The following is a 19649-nucleotide window of genomic DNA, read 5'->3' on the forward strand; positions in this document are numbered from 1 at the left end:
CATGTCGTAAAGAAATGATGGACTGTCGTTTCTCTTTGCTTATTTGAGCAGTTCTTGCCATAATATGGACTTGGTCTTTTACCAAATAGGGCTATCTTCTGTATACCACCCCTACCTTGTTAAAACACAACTGATTGGCTCAAACGCATTAAGAAGGAAAGAAATTCCACAAATTAACTTTTAAGAAGGCACACCTGTTAACTGAAATGCATTCCAGGTGACTACCTCATGAAGCTGGTTGAGAGAATGCCAAGAGTGTGCAAAGCTGTCATCAAGGCAAAAAAATATATTTTGATTTGTTTAACCATTTTTGGTTACTACAAGATTCCATGTGTTATTTCATAGTTTTGATGTCTTCACTATTATTCTACAATGTCGAAAATAGTAAAAATAAAGAAAAACCCTTGAAGGTGTTCTAAAACCTTTGACCGGTAGTGTATATCTAAAGAAATAAGACTGAACCTGCTGTTAAGGCTGTGTAAGGGAGGCGAATTCAGGTGCAGGAGAGTAGAGTAAACAGGCACACTTTTATTCCGTTCAACAATAGGCACAAAAAGTGACATAAGTGCCCAAAAACACGGAACATAAACTATAAAAGTATCTCGCATGAACATACAACATTAACAATGAACAATTACACACAAAGACATGATGGGGAACAAAGGACTAAATACATGTAGATTGATTGGGAATGAAAACCAGGTGTGTATGGAACAAGACAAAACAAATGGACATATGAAAAATAGAGCGGCGATGGCTAGAAAGCCGGTGACGTCGATCGCCGAACGCCGCCCGAACAAGGAGAGGAGCCGACTTCGGCGGAACTCGTGACACCTGCTTCTGTTTGAGTGTCAAATAGCCTACTGAGCATTAAACCATAGGCAACCACAACATGTCGAATAAACAATTTCACACATTCTGCTGTTTTTAATCTTTGCTCTGCTGTAAAAAAGACTTTACACTTTTTTTGTTAGACCAGCCTCTGGTATTATTTATAATTTATTTAGTATTGTTTACACTGTTCCAAATTGTCAGAGATTGTATTTATAATAATAATAACCCTTGATCTCCTTCTTATTGTTATTATTACTGTTATTATTATGATCATCAGTATAATAAGTCATGTAGTTATCCTTAGTAGGCTTAGTATAGTAGCATTGTATAACCACCATGTAGGCCTGAGAGCGCATTCTGTTTAGTCTTAATACCATAACTTACATAGGCCTATATTTCAATACTTATATAGGCTACTGTATCAATCAATCATTCATTACTTGATTTGAAAGGAAATCAAGCTTTTACTTTTTTTATAATAAAGCGACTCTTGAATAATTAGCATAAACAATTCCATTTCGGAAATTGCATTCATGAATGAATGCGACTGTTTTTAGTCTTTGCTGTAATAAAGGCTTTACAAAAAAACAGTCACTTGCTGTCGTTTATTTTTAACACAGCGCAGCAATTCAGAGTACAATCAAATCAATTGTGGTTGTATTCGCTCTAGTCATTTGTGTGTCTTTATTATTTAATTAAACAGTGCACTTAAAGTATCAGAAAATCTCAGTGCATATAGTTGATTTGATTAAAACACATAGAATGTGTCTATATATGGAAAAATACACGTTTCAAAATGTTGACCAATTAATTGCTCAAAACAACAGACGACTTTCGGTCGTCCGGGGCCAGCCCTAGATAGGCTTAAAACAAAAATCTCAAAAACAACTTTATATTGCTGGATTCGTACATGCAACCTTTGGCACCAAGGCAGATTCTTATGCCCATCTGCCATCACTGCCCACAACGCCCACAATGCGCTAGCAAAATCGAAACATACTTGAAGGTAACAGCGCTCACTGTTGCTCTTAGTGGCCGGTTTCCACGTCATCTCCCAATGTCCTCAGTCATGGCTGCATGTTGAATACTGACTTGTATCACGGGTGACCTGGCTGCACAATAAGTGGGTTATGTAACGAGGGGTTATGCATTCTATGGAAAATAATGAACAACGTGGAAGGTGTGTTCCACGACACACTAGCAGACCTTCCACAGAGTTGCATTATTTTCCAGAGAACGCATAGAGCACCGAGTTGATTATCCCTTTTATTCCATGGTCATAATTTAACACGTTTGCCACCAGAAACGTGTTCATTTGACACTAGAAATGTGTTCATTTGACACTAGAAATGTGCTAATTTGACACTAGAAATGTGTTCCACATCCACTGAAGTAGCAAGCAACTTTACTAGATAGCTACAGTAGTTTCATTGGTAACCAAACAAACAGACTTGCTAGTTTAGCTAATCAAACCATCAGTCCCAGCTTGCTATTATGAAAATCGAATTCAACAATGCCAATAATATTTTCAATTGGACTTTTGCTTTCAAAAGCAGCTCAAACATAGAACATATAAGAATTAATTATAGCCATTTAAATGTACCGTGGTGATATACCATGCATTATAGGGAATTATACAATGGTTGGGTCTAATCCTGAGTGCTGATTGGTAAAAAACGCATTCCAGCAGTGCCTATTCCATAAATTACCACCAGCTAAATCTATGACATTAAATGCCTATTTGCTCTGTTCCATCTGACTGTGCAATCCACTGTCTCATCAGCCGAGCCAGGCAAATTATAAACTTAATCTCCACTATAAAAAGCATCTAGACATTATCTCAAATTTCTTTTAGACTAAGGTTTAGTTTTCAAAAGCGAAGATTTGTATAAACCTTACTGTCTGTTTCTCCAAAATGTGCAACATTGTTTCAATATTCAAAGTCGATCTCCACCTGTCCCACAGTAATGAACGTGTAGGAGTCGGGACAAGACAGACAGGCAGGCAGCGTTTCTCAGCCAGAGATCATGGTATATACAGGGTAGGTATATATACAAAGAAATGTAAATTAAAAAAAGGTAAAAGGAAACGAAGTGCAGCTAGTTTCCAGTCTTTCCAGCTTGTTTGAAGTAATTGTGTTAGCTGTGTTGTTTGCTAGCTCCTCTGAACAACAGTGTCCTGACTAGAGAGCACATTTTCTTTGCCAGGTGAAATCGCGCCTCATTAGCTCATTGTTATGGATGTATCCAAATAAATACAAATGCAACATCTGTTGTTGTTCTGTCTGCACTGTTTGACGTGACTGCAAATTAGCCATAGTTGGCTAGCTAGCAAGCAAGGGATACAAACCTTGCTAGCCAGTATGGCAATGGAACATTTAAAACGAACGACAGGGTCACGTCCATAGATACAGAACAAAAAGACTGAACGACAGGGTCACGTCCATAGATACAGAACAAAAAGACTGAACGACAGGGTCACGTCCATAGATACAGAACAAAAAGACTGAACGACAGGGTCACGTCCATAGATACAGAACAAAAAGACTGAACGACAGGGTCACGTCCATAGATACAGAACAAAAAGACTGAACGACTGGGTCACGTCTCTAGCAACTGAACCAATAGAACGAACGACCAGCCAGTTTGGGCAGCAACCCTAGATTTGTGTCAGGGCTATATCTTGTGGAAGGATGAAATAGTTTGAATAAATTCATCAAAATATGTCAATCATTATTTGAATATGTTGGCAACCGGTTGTATTAAAGTGATAATGCCCTCGAAGCCGGTGTTTGGAGGATATATTGGCACAACACCTTTGCTAATGCGAATGTCATTTTCACTACTGTAATAACCTCATAATATTTTACCAGTCGGCCAGCAATGCTTCATAGGCATTCGTTAAAACTGGGCTACATCAATTAAATAGTGTGGTGACTTTGAGATAATTTTGAGTTGATTAAATTGCAGCGAATACAACAAGAATCTGTTAGCTTCATTTGTATATTTTTCCATTTACAGTGGTATAATCATATCCAATTTATCCATTGGTTTTATATGCTTTTAAATAGCACTTCTGGTTTTAACCAGAATACCAGGATTCCCGGTAATTTCTTGACATTTTCTCGGGAAGAACAATTTGTAAATTCTCTGGAAAAAAAAATCTGATTTAAGTACATTTTCTTCTCTGAGGGTTTTGTGCAGTATGCTTTGTTCTTTTGTGTTGTGTGATATGGTTTTCGTAGCATCTGTTGTAGGATCAGGGTTATTATTTGAAGTGTGTTGTCTCTTACGTAAACCTCCCTGTCTATCTGTTCCCAGATCAGCTGGCCATCCTCCAGAGACACAGTGGAGATGTGTAAACTGGCAGGCAAGAATGCTCAGGTGAGTACAACCTGGAAAATGTCTGGCCTGACAGTAAAATCTCTATTCAGAGCACTAATTAAAATATAGTTTGTTTCTGTCTGTGTCTTATTGGTTCTTCTCCTCTGCTTCTCTCTCTCAGTTGGAGTGTGCCAACTTTGTGCGTGTGCTCCATAACTTTAACCATACCCATGTGTATGCCTGTGGGACAGGAGCCTTCCACCCAATATGTGCCTTCATTGAGATCTCAGGACGCAGAGTGGTAGGGTCAGGGAGAATTATACATGCATGGACGTACACATTCATACACGTACACACACATAGACACCCATAAACCAACCACACACACGTACACACACACAGACAGACAGACAGACAGACAGACAGACAGACAGACAGACAGACAGACAGACAGACAGACAGACAGACAGACAGACAAGACAGACACAACACACACACATACACACAGACACAAACTGCATTCCTTACTGCTTACACAGTCTCTCTCTGTCGCTCTTTCCAGGAGGGTGTGTTCCAGTTGTTGTCTGGTACAGTGGAGTCCGGGAGGTTGAAATGCCCTTACGACCCCTGGCAACCTTTCACGTCTGTCCTCACAGGTCAGACCACACCCCTACCATCTGACAGTTGATCTGCCCCACCCTGACTCCATCCTACTACAACCACATGCAGCCCTACATCCCACTCTCTCCTCTCCTGGTGATCAAAGCCCCTGTACACCACTCATGTACTCTCACACTCTAGGGCCCGACTCTCTCTTTTGAATATCTAAAAAAAAAGCTAAGCACTCTTGTCCAAATCAGTGTCTCTTGCAGGGATAATTATTTCTTAATGTAATAAACAAACGTACTTGGCATGAAACTATAAACACTCAGACTCAGAGTGTGTGTTTCTGTGACCCCCTGTCTCCCTCATGACACTCTTTGCTATCCCAAAGGGGTGTGTGTGTGTGTGTGTGTGTGTGTGTGTGTGTGTGTGTGTGTGTGTGTGTGTGTGTGTGTGTGTGTGTGTGTGCGTGCGTGCGTGCGTGCGTGCGTGTAGGTGTACATGTTCATGTGTGTGCTTGTGTGCATGTTGTTTTGAAGAAGTAAGACAGATTGAATTCTGCAAGATATCGTCATCTAAGCCAACTCCTAAATTGTCTGAAACATTGTTGTCAAGGCTAGATTCATGGAGACATGTTTGCTCTGCCTATCGTCTTACAGAAAAGTGATTACAGAAACATAATCTCATGCCAAAGAATGTCATATTACTGAAAGTATGAGGCACAGCTTAAATAAAGATTGTCTGATTGTGTTTGTTCAGGTTTGTTGTCTTGTTTTTATCAGAACTGGGTTTGTTACTCTATTTGGTTCACATTTACGGTTGTACTTGACGCTCATTTTCATTGGTCCAGGTCTAACCCTTCTTGTCTCTGATTGGTTGCAGACCAGTTCATGTATGCTGGCACGGCATCAGACTTCCTGGGTAAAGACACAACGTTCACCCGCTCCTTGGGCCCACCCCCCGACCAGCACTACATACGTACTGACATCTCAGAGGACTCCTGGATCAACGGTACACACACACACACTACGCACACACACACACACACACACACACACACACACACACACACACACACACACACACACACACACACACACACACACACACACAGGCAAACGACACACACAAACATACACACGTATTGTAGAGCTATGAGTTATTAGCGTGTAGAGCCATTCATAATGACATGCCATTATTTCTCACTAACTGTTGGCCTGGTTCTTTTGACTACATCCTTCCTCTCGGTACACAAAGATTGTTTGAAGCAGGTGAGTTCATTCATAACCTAGTTTTGTCATTAAGTGTTTCACTTCCCAGTCTTTTCATTGATACAAAGAGCTGCTTTGTGTTCTCAGGGTGCGATAGATGGAGGTTATTGTCAATCCTTCCACAAAAGAAACAGTACAGTTTTTCATGTTTGACTTTTACAAGACACCACACTTACTGTAGAGCTACAGCACACACACTTACTGGGGAATTGACAGTGTGTCACACAGTTTACAGGGCCCTAGTCGACACAGACAGTTTACAGGGCCCTAGTCTACACAGACAGTTTACAGGGCCCTAGTCTACAGTTTACAGGGCCCTAGTCTACACAGACATACACAGGGCCCTAGTCTACACAGACAGTTCACAGGGCCCTAGTCTACACAGACAGTTCACAGGGCCCTAGTCTACACAGACAGTTTACAGGGCCCTAGTCTACACAGACAGTACACAGGGCCCTAGTCTACACAGACAGTTCACAGGGCCCTAGTCTACACAGACTGTACACGGGCCCTAGTCTACACAGACAGTACACTTGGCCCTAGTCTACACAGACAGTACACAGGGCACTAGTCTACACAGACAGTACACAGGGCCCTAGTCTACACAGACAGTACACAGGGCCCTAGTCTACACAGACTGTACACAGGGCCCTAGTCTACACAGACATTTCACAGGGCCCTAGTCTACATAGACAGTACACAGGGCCCTAGTCTACACAGACAGTACACATGGCCCTAGTCTACACAGACAGTTCACAGGGCCCTAGTCTACACAGACAGTACACAGGGCCCTAGTCTACACAGACAGTACACAGGGCCCTAGTCTACACAGACAGTACACAGGGCCCTAGTCTACACAGACAGTTCACAGGGCCCTAGTCTACACAGACAGTTCACAGGGCCCTAGTCTACACAGACAGTACACAGGGCCCTAGTCTACACAGACAGTACACAGGGCCCTAGTCTACACAGACAGTACACAGGGCCCTAGTCTACACAGACAGTTCACAGGGCCCTAGTCTACACAGACAGTACACAGGGCCCTAGTCTACACAGACAGTTCACAGGGCCCTAGTCTACACAGACAGTTCACAGGGCCCTAGTCTACACAGACAGTACACAGGGCCCTAGTCTACACAGACAGTTCACAGGGCCCTAGTCTACACAGACAGTACACAGGGCCCTAGTCTACACAGACTGTACACGGGCCCTAGTCTACACAGACAGTACACTTGGCCCTAGTCTACACAGACAGTACACAGGGCACTAGTCTACACAGACAGTACACAGGGCCCTAGTCTACACAGACTGTACACAGGGCCCTAGTCTACACAGACAGTTCACAGGGCCCTAGTCTACACAGACAGTACACAGGGCCCTAGTCTACACAGACAGTACACAGGGCCCTAGTCTACACAGACAGTTCACAGGGCCCTAGTCTACACAGACAGTTCACAGGGCCCTAGTCTACACAGACAGTACACAGGGCCCTAGTCTACACAGACAGTACACAGGGCCCTAGTCTACACAGACAGTACACAGGGCCCTAGTCTACACAGACAGTTCACAGGGCCCTAGTCTACACAGACAGTACACAGGGCCCTAGTCTACACAGACAGTTCACAGGGCCCTAGTCTACACAGACAGTTCACAGGGCCCTAGTCTACACAGACAGTACACAGGGCCCTAGTCTACACAGACAGTACAAGCACTATTCTATGATGCTCTCTCATCTATGTACAGTGGGTAGAACAAGTATTTGAAACACTGCCGATTTTGCAGGTTTTCCTACTTATAAAGCATGTAGAGATCTGTAATTTTTATCATAGGTACACTTCAACTGTGAGAGACGGAATCTAAAAACAAAAATCCATAAAATCACATTGTATGATTTTTAAGTAATTAATTTGCATACAATGTGATTTTCTGGATTTTTGTTTTATATTCCGTCTCTCATAGTTGAAGTGTACCTATGATACAAATTACAGACCTCTACAGGCCTACATTAGCCTATTCTAAGGAATCCTCCCAGAGGCTTTGGTTCATTTCCTCAGTGCACAGCCACATACTTTCTTCCACCTCTGTCTCATTCCTTTCCTCTGTTCCAAGGCTTTGTCTGGAGTTATTTTAATATTCATAACTCAGGGTAGTCAGAGGAGACAAAAGAAGAATAAAATAAGACACTCTGCTGTATCCACAGGGTCAGGCTGTAAGTATGAACAATGTTGCACTTATAACCCCATCTCTCTCTCTAGAGGCCAGGTTTGTATCAGCCCATCCTGTGTCAGACACCTACAACCCAGACGATGACAAGATCTACTTCTTCTTCCGAGAGTCATCACGTGACGGCAACGATAAGAGTGTCCTGTCCCGCGTGGCACGCGTCTGCAAGGTGAGATGGGGGAGAGGTGTAGAATGGTGACGGAAGGTGAGTGAGGGATGTTTGGAGAAGAGGTCAGGGAAGAGACGAGGAGGAGGACAGATATCTAACAGAACGAGTGTACGTTGATAGATCTATTTCCTCTGCTACAGAGCTGGCCTCTCCACAGATGTGCTTAAATCCCCCTGGGACAATACCTCCTAGTACATTCCTCTTGTGTAGTCTGCCGACAGAGGAACGGCCCACTTTGTGTTTTACTGACAGGGCAGTCTAAGGTCTGGTCCCAAGACAGTGTAGGAGTTGGTCCAGTACCATTTGGGTCCTGCTCCACCACTACTCCTTCTTCATGCTCTACCTCTAGTTCTTAGCCCCTTCCTGTAGCCCAAACCCCCAGCTTTAACTCCTTCCATTTTCACAGTTCTTTAAATTCGTTAAATTAAGCAAAGCAGACTGCACAATTGTCTTGTTTTTTTAATTTATGGATAGCACACTCCAACACTCAGACATAATTTACAAATTCATTATTTGTGTTTAGTGAGTGCGCCAGATTAGATGCAGTAGGGATAACCAGAGATGTTATCTTGATAAGTGTGCGAATTAGACCATTTTCTGTCCTGCTAAGCATTAAAATTGTAACGATTACTTTTGGGTGTCAGGTAAAATCTATGGAGTAAACAGTACATTATTTTCTTTAGCAATGTAGTGGAGTAAAAGTAAAACTTGTCAAAAATAGAAATAGTAAAGTAAAGTACAGATACCCACAAAATGACTTAAGTAGTACTTTAAAGTATCTTTACTTACACCACTGGATCCCAGGTACGTGGGATTTGGTATTTTCTGGTAGTAGGGAGGCTGTCCCTGGAGTCTTCCCACTATAAAAATTCCAAGCTCTATTGCAACATTCCCAGTTACACGCACTTGGAGTGTTTACGACTTGGGAGTAAGCTGTAAGGTCGATGAGGCAGGAGAGGGATTCCTTGTCCTGTGTCTATAGCAGACCATAGAGGGGTTCCTCTCTGGATAAATGGAATAACAGACTTTCAGTCATCTTTGAAGATAATCCCATTTAGAAAACGCTAAAGCCATTACCCCTGCCTTTTCTATAATTGCATGTCTGTAGCGATAGGTTAGGCTGCGGTCCAAGTTCAATAGGGAGGTTAGTCTAGGGCCCTTGTGCTGGATAAAGGGGCCCTGTACTTTATATGTATATTTGAGTACTCCTACCCTAACACTAACCCTGAGAAGGGCATTGCTTTATTGAGTAGAGCACTCTGCCAGGGGTATACATATGCTAATTAGAAAACATTCATAATTAACGAGCTTGCTAGTTTACCTTCAATTCTTCCTCTCTCATCTTTCTACTTCTTTAGATTTTCTCCCCCTTTCTCTGGCTTCAATGCTTCCTTCATACTGCTATTCTTGTCCTACTAAATCCTTCTAACCTATTCTCTCCTCCTTGTCAGCAATTTTCCTCTTCAGTTGTCTCGCCCTCCTTTGTCAGCTCATTCCGACTACCATCATCATTACTGTCAGTCCTCTGCCAGTCAAATAATCAGAGTTTGGTCTTTATCTTGGTTTATTTAAACTGGTCTCAAAGAGGAGTTTACGATTTCAAGGTCTGTCAAATTGTTTGCAGTTGTGTTGTACTTGATATGTCAGATCTGTGGACTAGATTGTGGTTGTTTCATGGTTTTAAACCTGCAAAACTGATTTCAGTTGTATTTGTGTGTCAGACTATGGTTGTGCAATGGTTGTGTTATGGTTGTGTTGTGGTTGTGTTTCAGAATGACGTGGGAGGTTTGAGGAGTCTGACCAATAAGTGGACAACGTTCCTCAAAGCCAGACTGGTGTGTTCCATCCCTGGACCCGACGGAGTGGACACACACTTTGACGAGCTCCGTAAGTCACACACACACACACACACACACACACACACACACACACACACACACACACACACACACACACACACACACACACACACACACACATTGCATGCTTCCATATTTACAGACACACACTAAATGCCACATTCTTACCTTTTATGTGTGTGTGTTGTAGAGGACATATTCCTGCTCCCCACCAGAGATGACAAGAACCCTGTTGTGTATGGAGTCTTCACCACATCCAGGTAAAACACTTAGTACACCATACCATACAAGGCATGAGAAATCAAGGATTATCGTGTAAATAACTCCCGACGAGGGCCAGAGTCGAAGCCAAGGGCCAGGAAAACAGCACTTAGGAAGTTGTTAATCACAATCATGTCCAGGTTTGAGGTCCTTATTACTTTTATAAAATGATTGCCAACACGTAAAACGTTATTTTAATGAGTACAAAACAGTCCGGGCAAAAGACAGTCGTTAGTTCTGAGATTCTGAAGTTTCTAGCCAAATGGGCTGGTTGTTCATTATATCCATTTTATTTGTAATGGTTGCTATGCTAAACAAATAATTGACATGTAGCTATGCAGGCTAGCTACTTCTCCTTTGCTAGCTAGCCAACTAAAGCTAACACACAGTCGCATCAGGCAACTGAAATGACCACATTTTTTTCTGTGCATCTTCGTTTGTTTAACCTTTGTTTCTATTGCCATTTCTTTTGATATACCCATTATAAGGATCCTGATAAATGCATTTGCCAGGCTCAGAGAAGCTGTCAGTCTTGTCACGTTCATAAGCATGGCACAGTGGAGATCACAAAAGAATAACTGCTACATTGTTCCACAGGTCGGAGAGGCAGACAGCTAGACTAGTAGCATGGGGAGATTTGTCTAGATGCTTTTTTCCAGGGGAGATAAAGTGTATTGATTGCCTGGCTGGGCTGTGTGGGACCGTGGATACACATTGACAGTTTAAATGGAACTGTTAAAAGGCATTACCTGGGGATTGTGGTGAATAACTCCCTCCTATTAACCAATCAGCAGCATCCAGGATCCAAACAACCTGTTATATAACGAGACATCTCTCTACGGTACTTCTCAGGTTATTCTTCCCACTATACCTATTAGACTGTGTTTCTCCCCCAGCTCTGTGTTCCGTGGCTCGGCGGTGTGTGTGTACAGCATGGCTGACATACGAGCTGTGTTCAACGGACCCTACGCTCACAAGGAAGGACCTGACCATCGCTGGGTAGAATATGAGGGGAGAATACCTTACCCTCGCCCTGGAACGGTACGGTAACACACACACACACACACACACGCATCTCTCCTAGCCCTACCCCCCTCCATTTCCCTCGGCGTAAGTAGGGAAACAAGATGACTGCATACTGTTTCTGTACAGGATTATTTAGAAAGACCCCCCTCTCCTCCACTTAAATTACTTACAGTATATCACCCAATCCTGGTACATGACACAGTCCTGATGAACAATAATAAACACCCATCTACTATGTGTGCCTGTACGCATAATGCATCTCTGTGTGAGTGTGACCGAAGTCAAAGTTTGTGTGTGTGTGACTGTGTGTGTGTGTGTGTGTGTGTGTGTGTGTGTGTGTGTGTGTGTGTGTGTGTGCGTGCGTGCGTGCGTGCGTGCGTGCGTGCGTGCGTGCGTGCGTGCGTGCGTGCGTGTGTGATATATGACCTAGTCTCAGTGCTGATGAACAATAATAAACTGCAGTCTGGGCGGCAGCTTTGTTGATGTCACTAAGTCGTCACGGTGATCACTGTCGTATGTTTCCTTTCCTGCTGTGTTTGTGGAACTGATTAACATGAGTGACTATGACTGGTGTGTGTGTACAGCGCATTTGGAAAGTATTCAGACCCCTTGACTTTTTTCACATTTTGTTACATTGCAGCCTTATTCTAAAATGGATGAACTAAAATAAAATCCTTATCAGTCTACACACAATACCCCATAACGACATGGTGAAAACAGTTTTTTTTTACAAATAAAAAACAGAAATACCTTATTTCCATAAGTATTCAGACCCTTTGCTATGAGACTCGAAATTGAGTTCAGGTGCATCCTGTTTCCATTGGTCATCCTTGAGATGTTTCTACAACTTGATTGGAGTCCATATGTGGTAAATTCAATTGATTGAACATGATTTGGAAAGGTACACACCTGTCTATATAAGGTCCCACAGTTGACCCAGGCGTGAGGTCAAAGGAATTGTCCGTAGAGCTCCGAGACAGGATTGTGTTGAGGCACAGATCTGGGGAACAGTACCAAAACATTTCGGCAGCATTGAAGGCCCCCAAGAAGACAGTGGCCTGGAACCATCAAGACTCTTCCTAGAGCTGGACACCCAGCCAAACTGAGCAATCAGGGGAAGAAGGGCCTTGGTCAGGGAGGTGACCAAGAACCTGATGGTCACTCTGACAGAGCTCCAGTTTCTCTGTTGAGATGGGAGAACCTTCCAGAAGGACAACCATCTCTGCAGCACTCCACCAACATCTCTAGAGAGACCTCAAAATAGCAGGACAGTGACGCTCCCCATCCAATTTGATAGAGCTTGAGAGGATCTGCAGAGAAGAATGGGAGAAACTCCCCAAATACAGGTTTTCCAAGCTTGTAGCGTCATAGCCAAGAAAACCTAAGGATGTAATCACTGCCAAATGTGCTTCAACAAAGTACCGAGTTAAGGGGTTGAATACTTATGTAAATGTGATATTTCCATTTCTTATTTTTTTATACATTTGCTTTGTCATTTTGTGGTATTGTGTGTAGATTGATGAAGGGGGGGGAAACAATTTAATCCATTATAGAGTAAGGCTGTAACGTAACAAAATGTGGAAAAAGTCAAGAGGTCTGAATACTTTCTGAATGCACTGTATGTGTCGGTACATTTGTGTATATGCGTGTATATGTGTGTATATGCGTGCATGTGTGTGTATATGTGTGTATATGCGTGCATGTGCGTGTATATGTGTGTATATGTGTGTATATGTGTGTATATGCGTGCATGTGCGTGTATATGTGTGTATATGTGTGTATATGCGTGTATATGTGTGTATATGTGTGTATGTGCGTGCATTTGCGTGTATATGCTGTGTATATGCGTGTATATGTGTGTATATGTGTGTATATGCGTGTATATGTGTGTATATGTGTGTATGTGCGTGCATGTGCGTGTATATGTGTGTATATGTGTGTATATGTGTGTATGTGCGTGCATGTGCGTGTATATGTGTGTACATGTGTGTATATGTGTGTATATGTGTGTTCGGGGATATGCATGGCGCCATTGAGAGATGATTTTTAACTGTATAATAGGAGGAACAGACGGGGTAGAAGGGTTGTGAACTCCAGAAGTAGCGGAATGTACCTGAATCTGTGGAGTACTTCAGCTCACCACCAGATGGAGACAAGTTTAAAAAAATAGTTCAAAAACAGCTGAAGTCAGTCTTTAATGACAGGGAATCCTAAATTAGTCCTTAAGGTACTTAGCTAGATGACTATCTGCTTCTAGGTAGGCTTTCATACTGTCTAAACATTATTGTTTATCCCCTCTCCCCAGTGTCCCAGTAAGACGTATGATCCCAGGATAAGGACCACTAAAGACTTCTCAGATGAGGTGGTCAGTTTCATCCGCTTCCACCCCCTCATGTTCCGCTCCGTCTACCCCCTGACCAGCCGACCTGTGTTCACGCGTGTACGTGTCGACTACACACTGACACAGATAGTGGTGGACCGCGTCATGGCTGAGGACGGACAGTATGAAGTCATGTTCCTGGGGACAGGTGAGAGATGGACACACACACACACACTTTTCACTAACCCTAACATTCTATTCTCAGCCTTCCTCTTTAACCTGAAAATGTTAAGACTGTTTGAATGTTAGATGTTGTTTAATTTCCATCCTGCAGTACTGTTGATACTCTGTGTATGAGCTCCATATGAAATCCCATGTCCCCTACCATATTTGAGTGAGAAAAGGACATTCATATGATAGGTAAGATATACAAAACCTTACAGAAAGCCTATCCAACTGTCAATCTCTTAGAAAAAATAAAAACTATTGGAACCAAGACTTAAAAAGAACTGATATTGGCACAAGATGGAGGGAAACTTGAAACATACAGTGCCTTCAGAAAGTATTCACACCCCTTTACTTATTACACATTTTGTTGTGTTACAGCCTGAATTTAAAATTGATTTAAATTGAGATTTTTTGTTACTGGCCTACACACAATACAGCATAACTTCAAAGTGGAATTATGTTTTTAGACATTTTTACAAATTAATAAATCTGAAATGTCTTGAGTCAATGAGTATTCAACTCCTTTGTTATGACAAGCCTAAATAAATTCAGGAGCAAATATTTGCTTAACAAGTCACAAAATAAGTTGCATGGACTCACTCTGCAATAATAGTTTTAACATGATTTTTTAATGACTACCTCATCTCTGTACCCTACACATACAATTATCTGTAAGGTCCCTCAGTCGAGAAGTGCATTTCAAACACAAATTCAACCACAAAGACCAGGGAGGTTTTCCAATACCTTGCAAAGAAGCTCACCTATTGATAGATGGGTAAAAAAAAAAGACATTGAATATCCGTTCGAGCATGGTGAAGTTATTAATTACACTTTGGATGGTGTATCAATACACCCAGTCACTACAAAGATACAGGCGTCCTTCCTAACTCAGTTGCCAAAGAGGCAGGAAGCTCAGGGATTTCAATTTGGACTTTAAAACAGTTACAGAGTTTAGTGGGCGTGATAGGAGAAAACTGAGGATGGATCAAGAACATTGTAGTTAGTCCACAATGCTGACCTAAATGACAGTACAGAGTATTTTGTGTAGATTGTTGACAAAAAAAGGACATTTAAATCCATTTTAATCTCACCTTCTAAAACAACAAAATAAGTGCGAAGTCAAGGGGTGTGAATACTTCCTGAAGGCACTGTAACTAACAACATTACAGTTAACGAAAATGTACGCTTAATCCAGTAGAAACTAATGTATAGAATGAATTATACAAGAGACACAATTCACAAATTCTACATCACAAGGGCAGAGTAATGTCTTAAATCTAAAACTAACAATGACTCAATAATCCATGGCTTCTGGGAACGCTATAAAGTCCAAAAGTTATGGCCGTAGTTAGAAAGTTGGCTGTCAGAATTATTATTACAATGTAAATGTACTTTTAATCCTTCTGTCTGCAAATTTCAAGACATGGCATATGAGGATGCAGTGAGGTACCTGATGGGTCGGACTATACTTTTCGCGTAAATCATCTTGAAAAACATATTCTTAAAAATGTAAAATCAACTGGGCAGGTGTGATGTCATTGATGTTTGTGTGTGTCTGTATGCTGTTGTTTGTATGTTTTATGTTTTTTTGTATTGTTTAAATAAATAAAAATAAAAAAAATTATGAAATCCCGTCTTTGCTGTCATGCTCAGATTGACCAGCAGAGAGCGCTACAACATCATAGTCTGTTTGGAGCCAATCAGTGCCATTTCAGTAGATCTCTCTCACTAGAAAGCTAGTGAAAGAGAAGGACTATGTGCATGTATTTCATAAGCATGTGAAAATATAAACATGTGTGTGTTGTCCAGATGCTGGGTCAGTCCTGAAGGTGGTGAGCATTCCTCAGGAGAACTGGTCTACTGAGGAGGTGATTCTGGAGGAGCTCTCGTTGTTCCAGGTAATACACACACACACACACACACACACACACACACACACACACACACACACACACACACACACACACACACACACACACACACACACACACACACACACACACACACACCTTTAAATATTGTCTTCATTCACATAGGGTTTGGAGAAGTTGAATACGTCTACACCAGATCTGTCAGACGTATACCACAATGATGCAGATAACTGACTTTTTCTAAGTCATATTATCTCTACTGCAGGCAGAAAAGGATATCTGCATGTAGCTACTCATACTACTAAAAAACGAATATCCTGAATTTCCTTCAGTCCTGGAATTCAAGGTGATTTGTCCATTAATATTAATCAACCAACATTTTCATTTAGCAATGACATTAGCTCTTGATTGAAGGGTTGTCAACTCTTTAAACAGCAGTAAAATATGAATACCTTTCTATTGTGAACACACAGCAGGAGTTCCGGGGGTATAGAGAGGAGAGTTAGTGTGTTTCTCTAGTTTGACAGACATAGAGTGAGTTTATTCACTCTCGTTGATTCACACACTCCTTGGTTGAACTCCCTAACCTGAGGCCATCTCCGTAGCTGCAAAATGAGCTTGGTTTTTCTCAAGCATAACTAATTAGATAACTACTTTATGTATTAAGTAGAAAGTACGAGTCAGTCTGTATGTGTGTATAGTGGAGATAATGTGTGTTTTCTCCTCTAGGCTCCCACTCCCATCCTGAGTATGGAGATCTCTTCTAAACAGGTAAGAATTCCCCGCTTCTCTCTATCCCTCCTTTCCATCTCTATGGCCCCCTACATTTCTCATTTACTGTAGCTTCAAGGGTACTAACTGCACAATCCACAGCCACCTTCCCTCTTTCCTTCCCTTCTGCCCCTCTCTTCCTCCCCTCTCTTCCTCCCCTCTCCTCCTCCCCTCCTCCTCCCCTCTCTTCCTCACCTCCTCCCTCGCTATCTTAGGGTCAGGGATGTCAGCAGACCGTTCAACTCCAATCACAGCCTCCCTTCATCTGCCACAGCCTCTGTGTGTGTGTGTGTGTGTGTGTGTGTGTGTGTGTGTGTGTGTGTGTGTGTGTGTGTGTGTGTACATGCATGCGTGCGTGTGTGTGTGTGTGTATGTGTGTTCATCTCATCCCAACCCATCCCCCAGTGTTTTCCATGTTTTCGTTCAGTGCTTGTTTTGGAATCCCTGGTTCAGACGAGTCCAGGCAGATCCATACAAAACACCTTTCTCTCTCTCTCTCTCTCTCTCTCTCTCTCGTTGTTGAAGGGTTTGTTGTTTAAACCACCTTTAGAGTTATAAAAAAAATGTATTTCACCTTTATTTAACCAGGTAGGCAAGTTGAGAACAAGTTCTCATTTACAATTGCGACCTGGCCAAGATCAAGCAAAGCAGTTCGACACATACAACAACACAGAGTTACACATGGAGTAAAACAAACATACAGTCAATAATACAGTAGAAAAATAAGTCTATATACAATGTGAGCAAATGAGGTGAGATGAGGGAGGTAAAGGCAAAAAAGGCCATGGTGGCAAAGTAAATACAATATAGCAAGTAAAACACTGGAATGGTAGATTTGTAGTGGAAGAAAGTGCAAAGTAGACATAGAAATAATGGGGTGCAAAGGAGCTAAATAAATAAATAAATACAGTAGGGGAAGAGGTAGTTTTATGGGCTAAATTATAGATGGGCTATGTACAGGTGCAGTGATCTGTGAGCTGCTCTGACAGCTGGTGCTTAAAGCTAGTGAAGGAGATAAGTGTTTCCAGTTTCAGATTTAGGGGGACTGACTTCCAGTAATAATAATATTGGAGGTGAGAACCTTGAGGATACACTCTTCAAAAAAAGGGTTCCAAAAATGTTATTCGGCTGTCCCCGTAGGAAAACCCTTTTTGGTTCAAGGTAGAACCCTTTTTGGTTCCAAGTAGAACTCTTTTGGATTCCATGTAGAACCCTCTGTGGAAAGGGTTCTACCTGGAATCAAAAAGGGTTCTTCAAAGGTTTTTCCTATGGGGAGAGCCAAAGAACCCTTTTTTTCCACGAGTGTACTGTACTATATGCTGCTGGAAATGTGGGTGTACTAAATCACATATGTGAACTCACATGCATGCGCACGCATGGACACACACACATACAATGAAAAAAACAGAGATCAGAAAAACACAGGTCTCTTTCTCACAATGAACCATATTATAGTGTAAACAGCAACAACATATAGCAAGGTGATTAGCTGAGCCAAGTGTGCTAGACTGAACCCTTCCCTGAGGTAGTTTGTTCCCCCCATCTCTGTTTCCATAGCAACAGCTATATGTGGGTTCGGGGGCTGGGCTAGCCCAGGTGTCCCTGAGCAGATGTCACCTGTATGGTCAGGTGTGTGCAGAGTGTTGCCTTGCCAGAGATCCTTACTGCGCCTGGGACGGACACACCTGCTCACGATACGTCCCAGCATCCAAGAGGTAGAACACACACACACACACACACACACACACACACACACACACACACACACACACACACACACACACACACACACACACACACACACACACACACACACACATTTTTTCAGGTGTATGGTGCAGAAAATGTCCCATATGCTCCTGTATAGTTTATATAACATGTTGTAACCTTAAGAACATATAAACTATACAGGAGCATATAAAACAGCTGTCACATTGTTACTCCTTTCATCTGAGGTATCTGAAACATAGATTACCTCTTAGTTATCCATGAAATGAAGTACATTTGTCATTTACTCTGACACGTTCATTCTTCCTTTTCAGATCAGGTATGTGTAGACGTCCACTAGCGTGATTTAATGAATCCGTAGAAGAGAGAAAGTTTCTCTCATACCTGACGTCGTATTTTTCAGGGCTCCAGGGACTGTCATAGAGAATTCAGATATTTTCTCTAAATATGTTTTTGGTGGGCTTTTGTTTCTTCAGCGTTTCTCTCTGCCACAGGGTATTAACCCACTTTTCTTTCTCTCTCTCGCGCGCTCTCTCTCTCTCACTCTCTCTCTCTGATTAGAAACTCTCTGATGGGCTAATTATTAATGTACTGTCATTCTCCTTCTGTCTGTTGTCCTCTTTGTTTATGTGGAGTGTGTGTGTATGTGTGTGTATGTGTTTGTGTTTGTGTGTTTGTCCAGAGTAAGTGGCCTAGTCAGACTATACATTTTGGGGTCACACTATTGCATTATGGGGGAGGAGGGGTCATGTTATTGCATTGTGGGGTACAGAGGGGGTGGTTGGTTGGTGCCTGGTGGTACTTTGAAAACTGATCTGAGGACATACAGGCTGTAGAATACAAAACTCTACTCATTACTTACATCTGTGGGGGATAGAGAGCGATTGTGAGAGAGGGGAGAGAAAAACAGAGAGAAATATACAGGGAGGCATATATCTCAAGTTCAAGCTAAATCTATAGGATGTAGGTGGTTGACTGTGTAAACACCAATAGATCCATCCATAGCTTTCAGAGAGAGAGGCAGCTTTGGAATATCTAGTCTTTGTCCAAAACACTTGAATACCTGGCTATTGAGTTCAACTTGGCTATTGGGTTCAGCTTGGCTATTGGGTTCAGTGTGTTCTTTATGTATCTGTGGTTGTCAGTTGTTGGGTTCAGTGTG

General features: G+C 42.1%; 1 protein-coding gene across 2 annotated transcripts in view; it reads left to right on the forward strand.

Moving 5' to 3' along the window:
- Positions 1–19649, forward strand: part of LOC106561202 (semaphorin-3D) — a 61202-nt gene that overhangs the window by 26638 nt on the left and 14915 nt on the right. For both annotated transcript variants that reach the window (XM_014124899.3, XM_014124900.3), the window contains exons 4-15: positions 4155–4217; positions 4339–4458; positions 4720–4813; positions 5643–5771; positions 8287–8423; positions 10196–10310; positions 10473–10542; positions 11440–11584; positions 13875–14097; positions 15927–16015; positions 16718–16759; positions 18317–18474. In XM_014124899.3, the coding sequence (XP_013980374.1) occupies positions 4155–4217; positions 4339–4458; positions 4720–4813; positions 5643–5771; positions 8287–8423; positions 10196–10310; positions 10473–10542; positions 11440–11584; positions 13875–14097; positions 15927–16015; positions 16718–16759; positions 18317–18474 (1385 nt within the window). The remainder of the gene's footprint in view (positions 1–4154; positions 4218–4338; positions 4459–4719; positions 4814–5642; positions 5772–8286; positions 8424–10195; positions 10311–10472; positions 10543–11439; positions 11585–13874; positions 14098–15926; positions 16016–16717; positions 16760–18316; positions 18475–19649) is intronic.

The sequence above is a fragment of the Salmo salar genome, chromosome 10 (assembly GCF_965601325.2).
Source record: "Salmo salar chromosome 10, fSalSal1, whole genome shotgun sequence".
Classification (NCBI taxonomy): domain Eukaryota; kingdom Metazoa; phylum Chordata; class Actinopteri; order Salmoniformes; family Salmonidae; genus Salmo; species Salmo salar.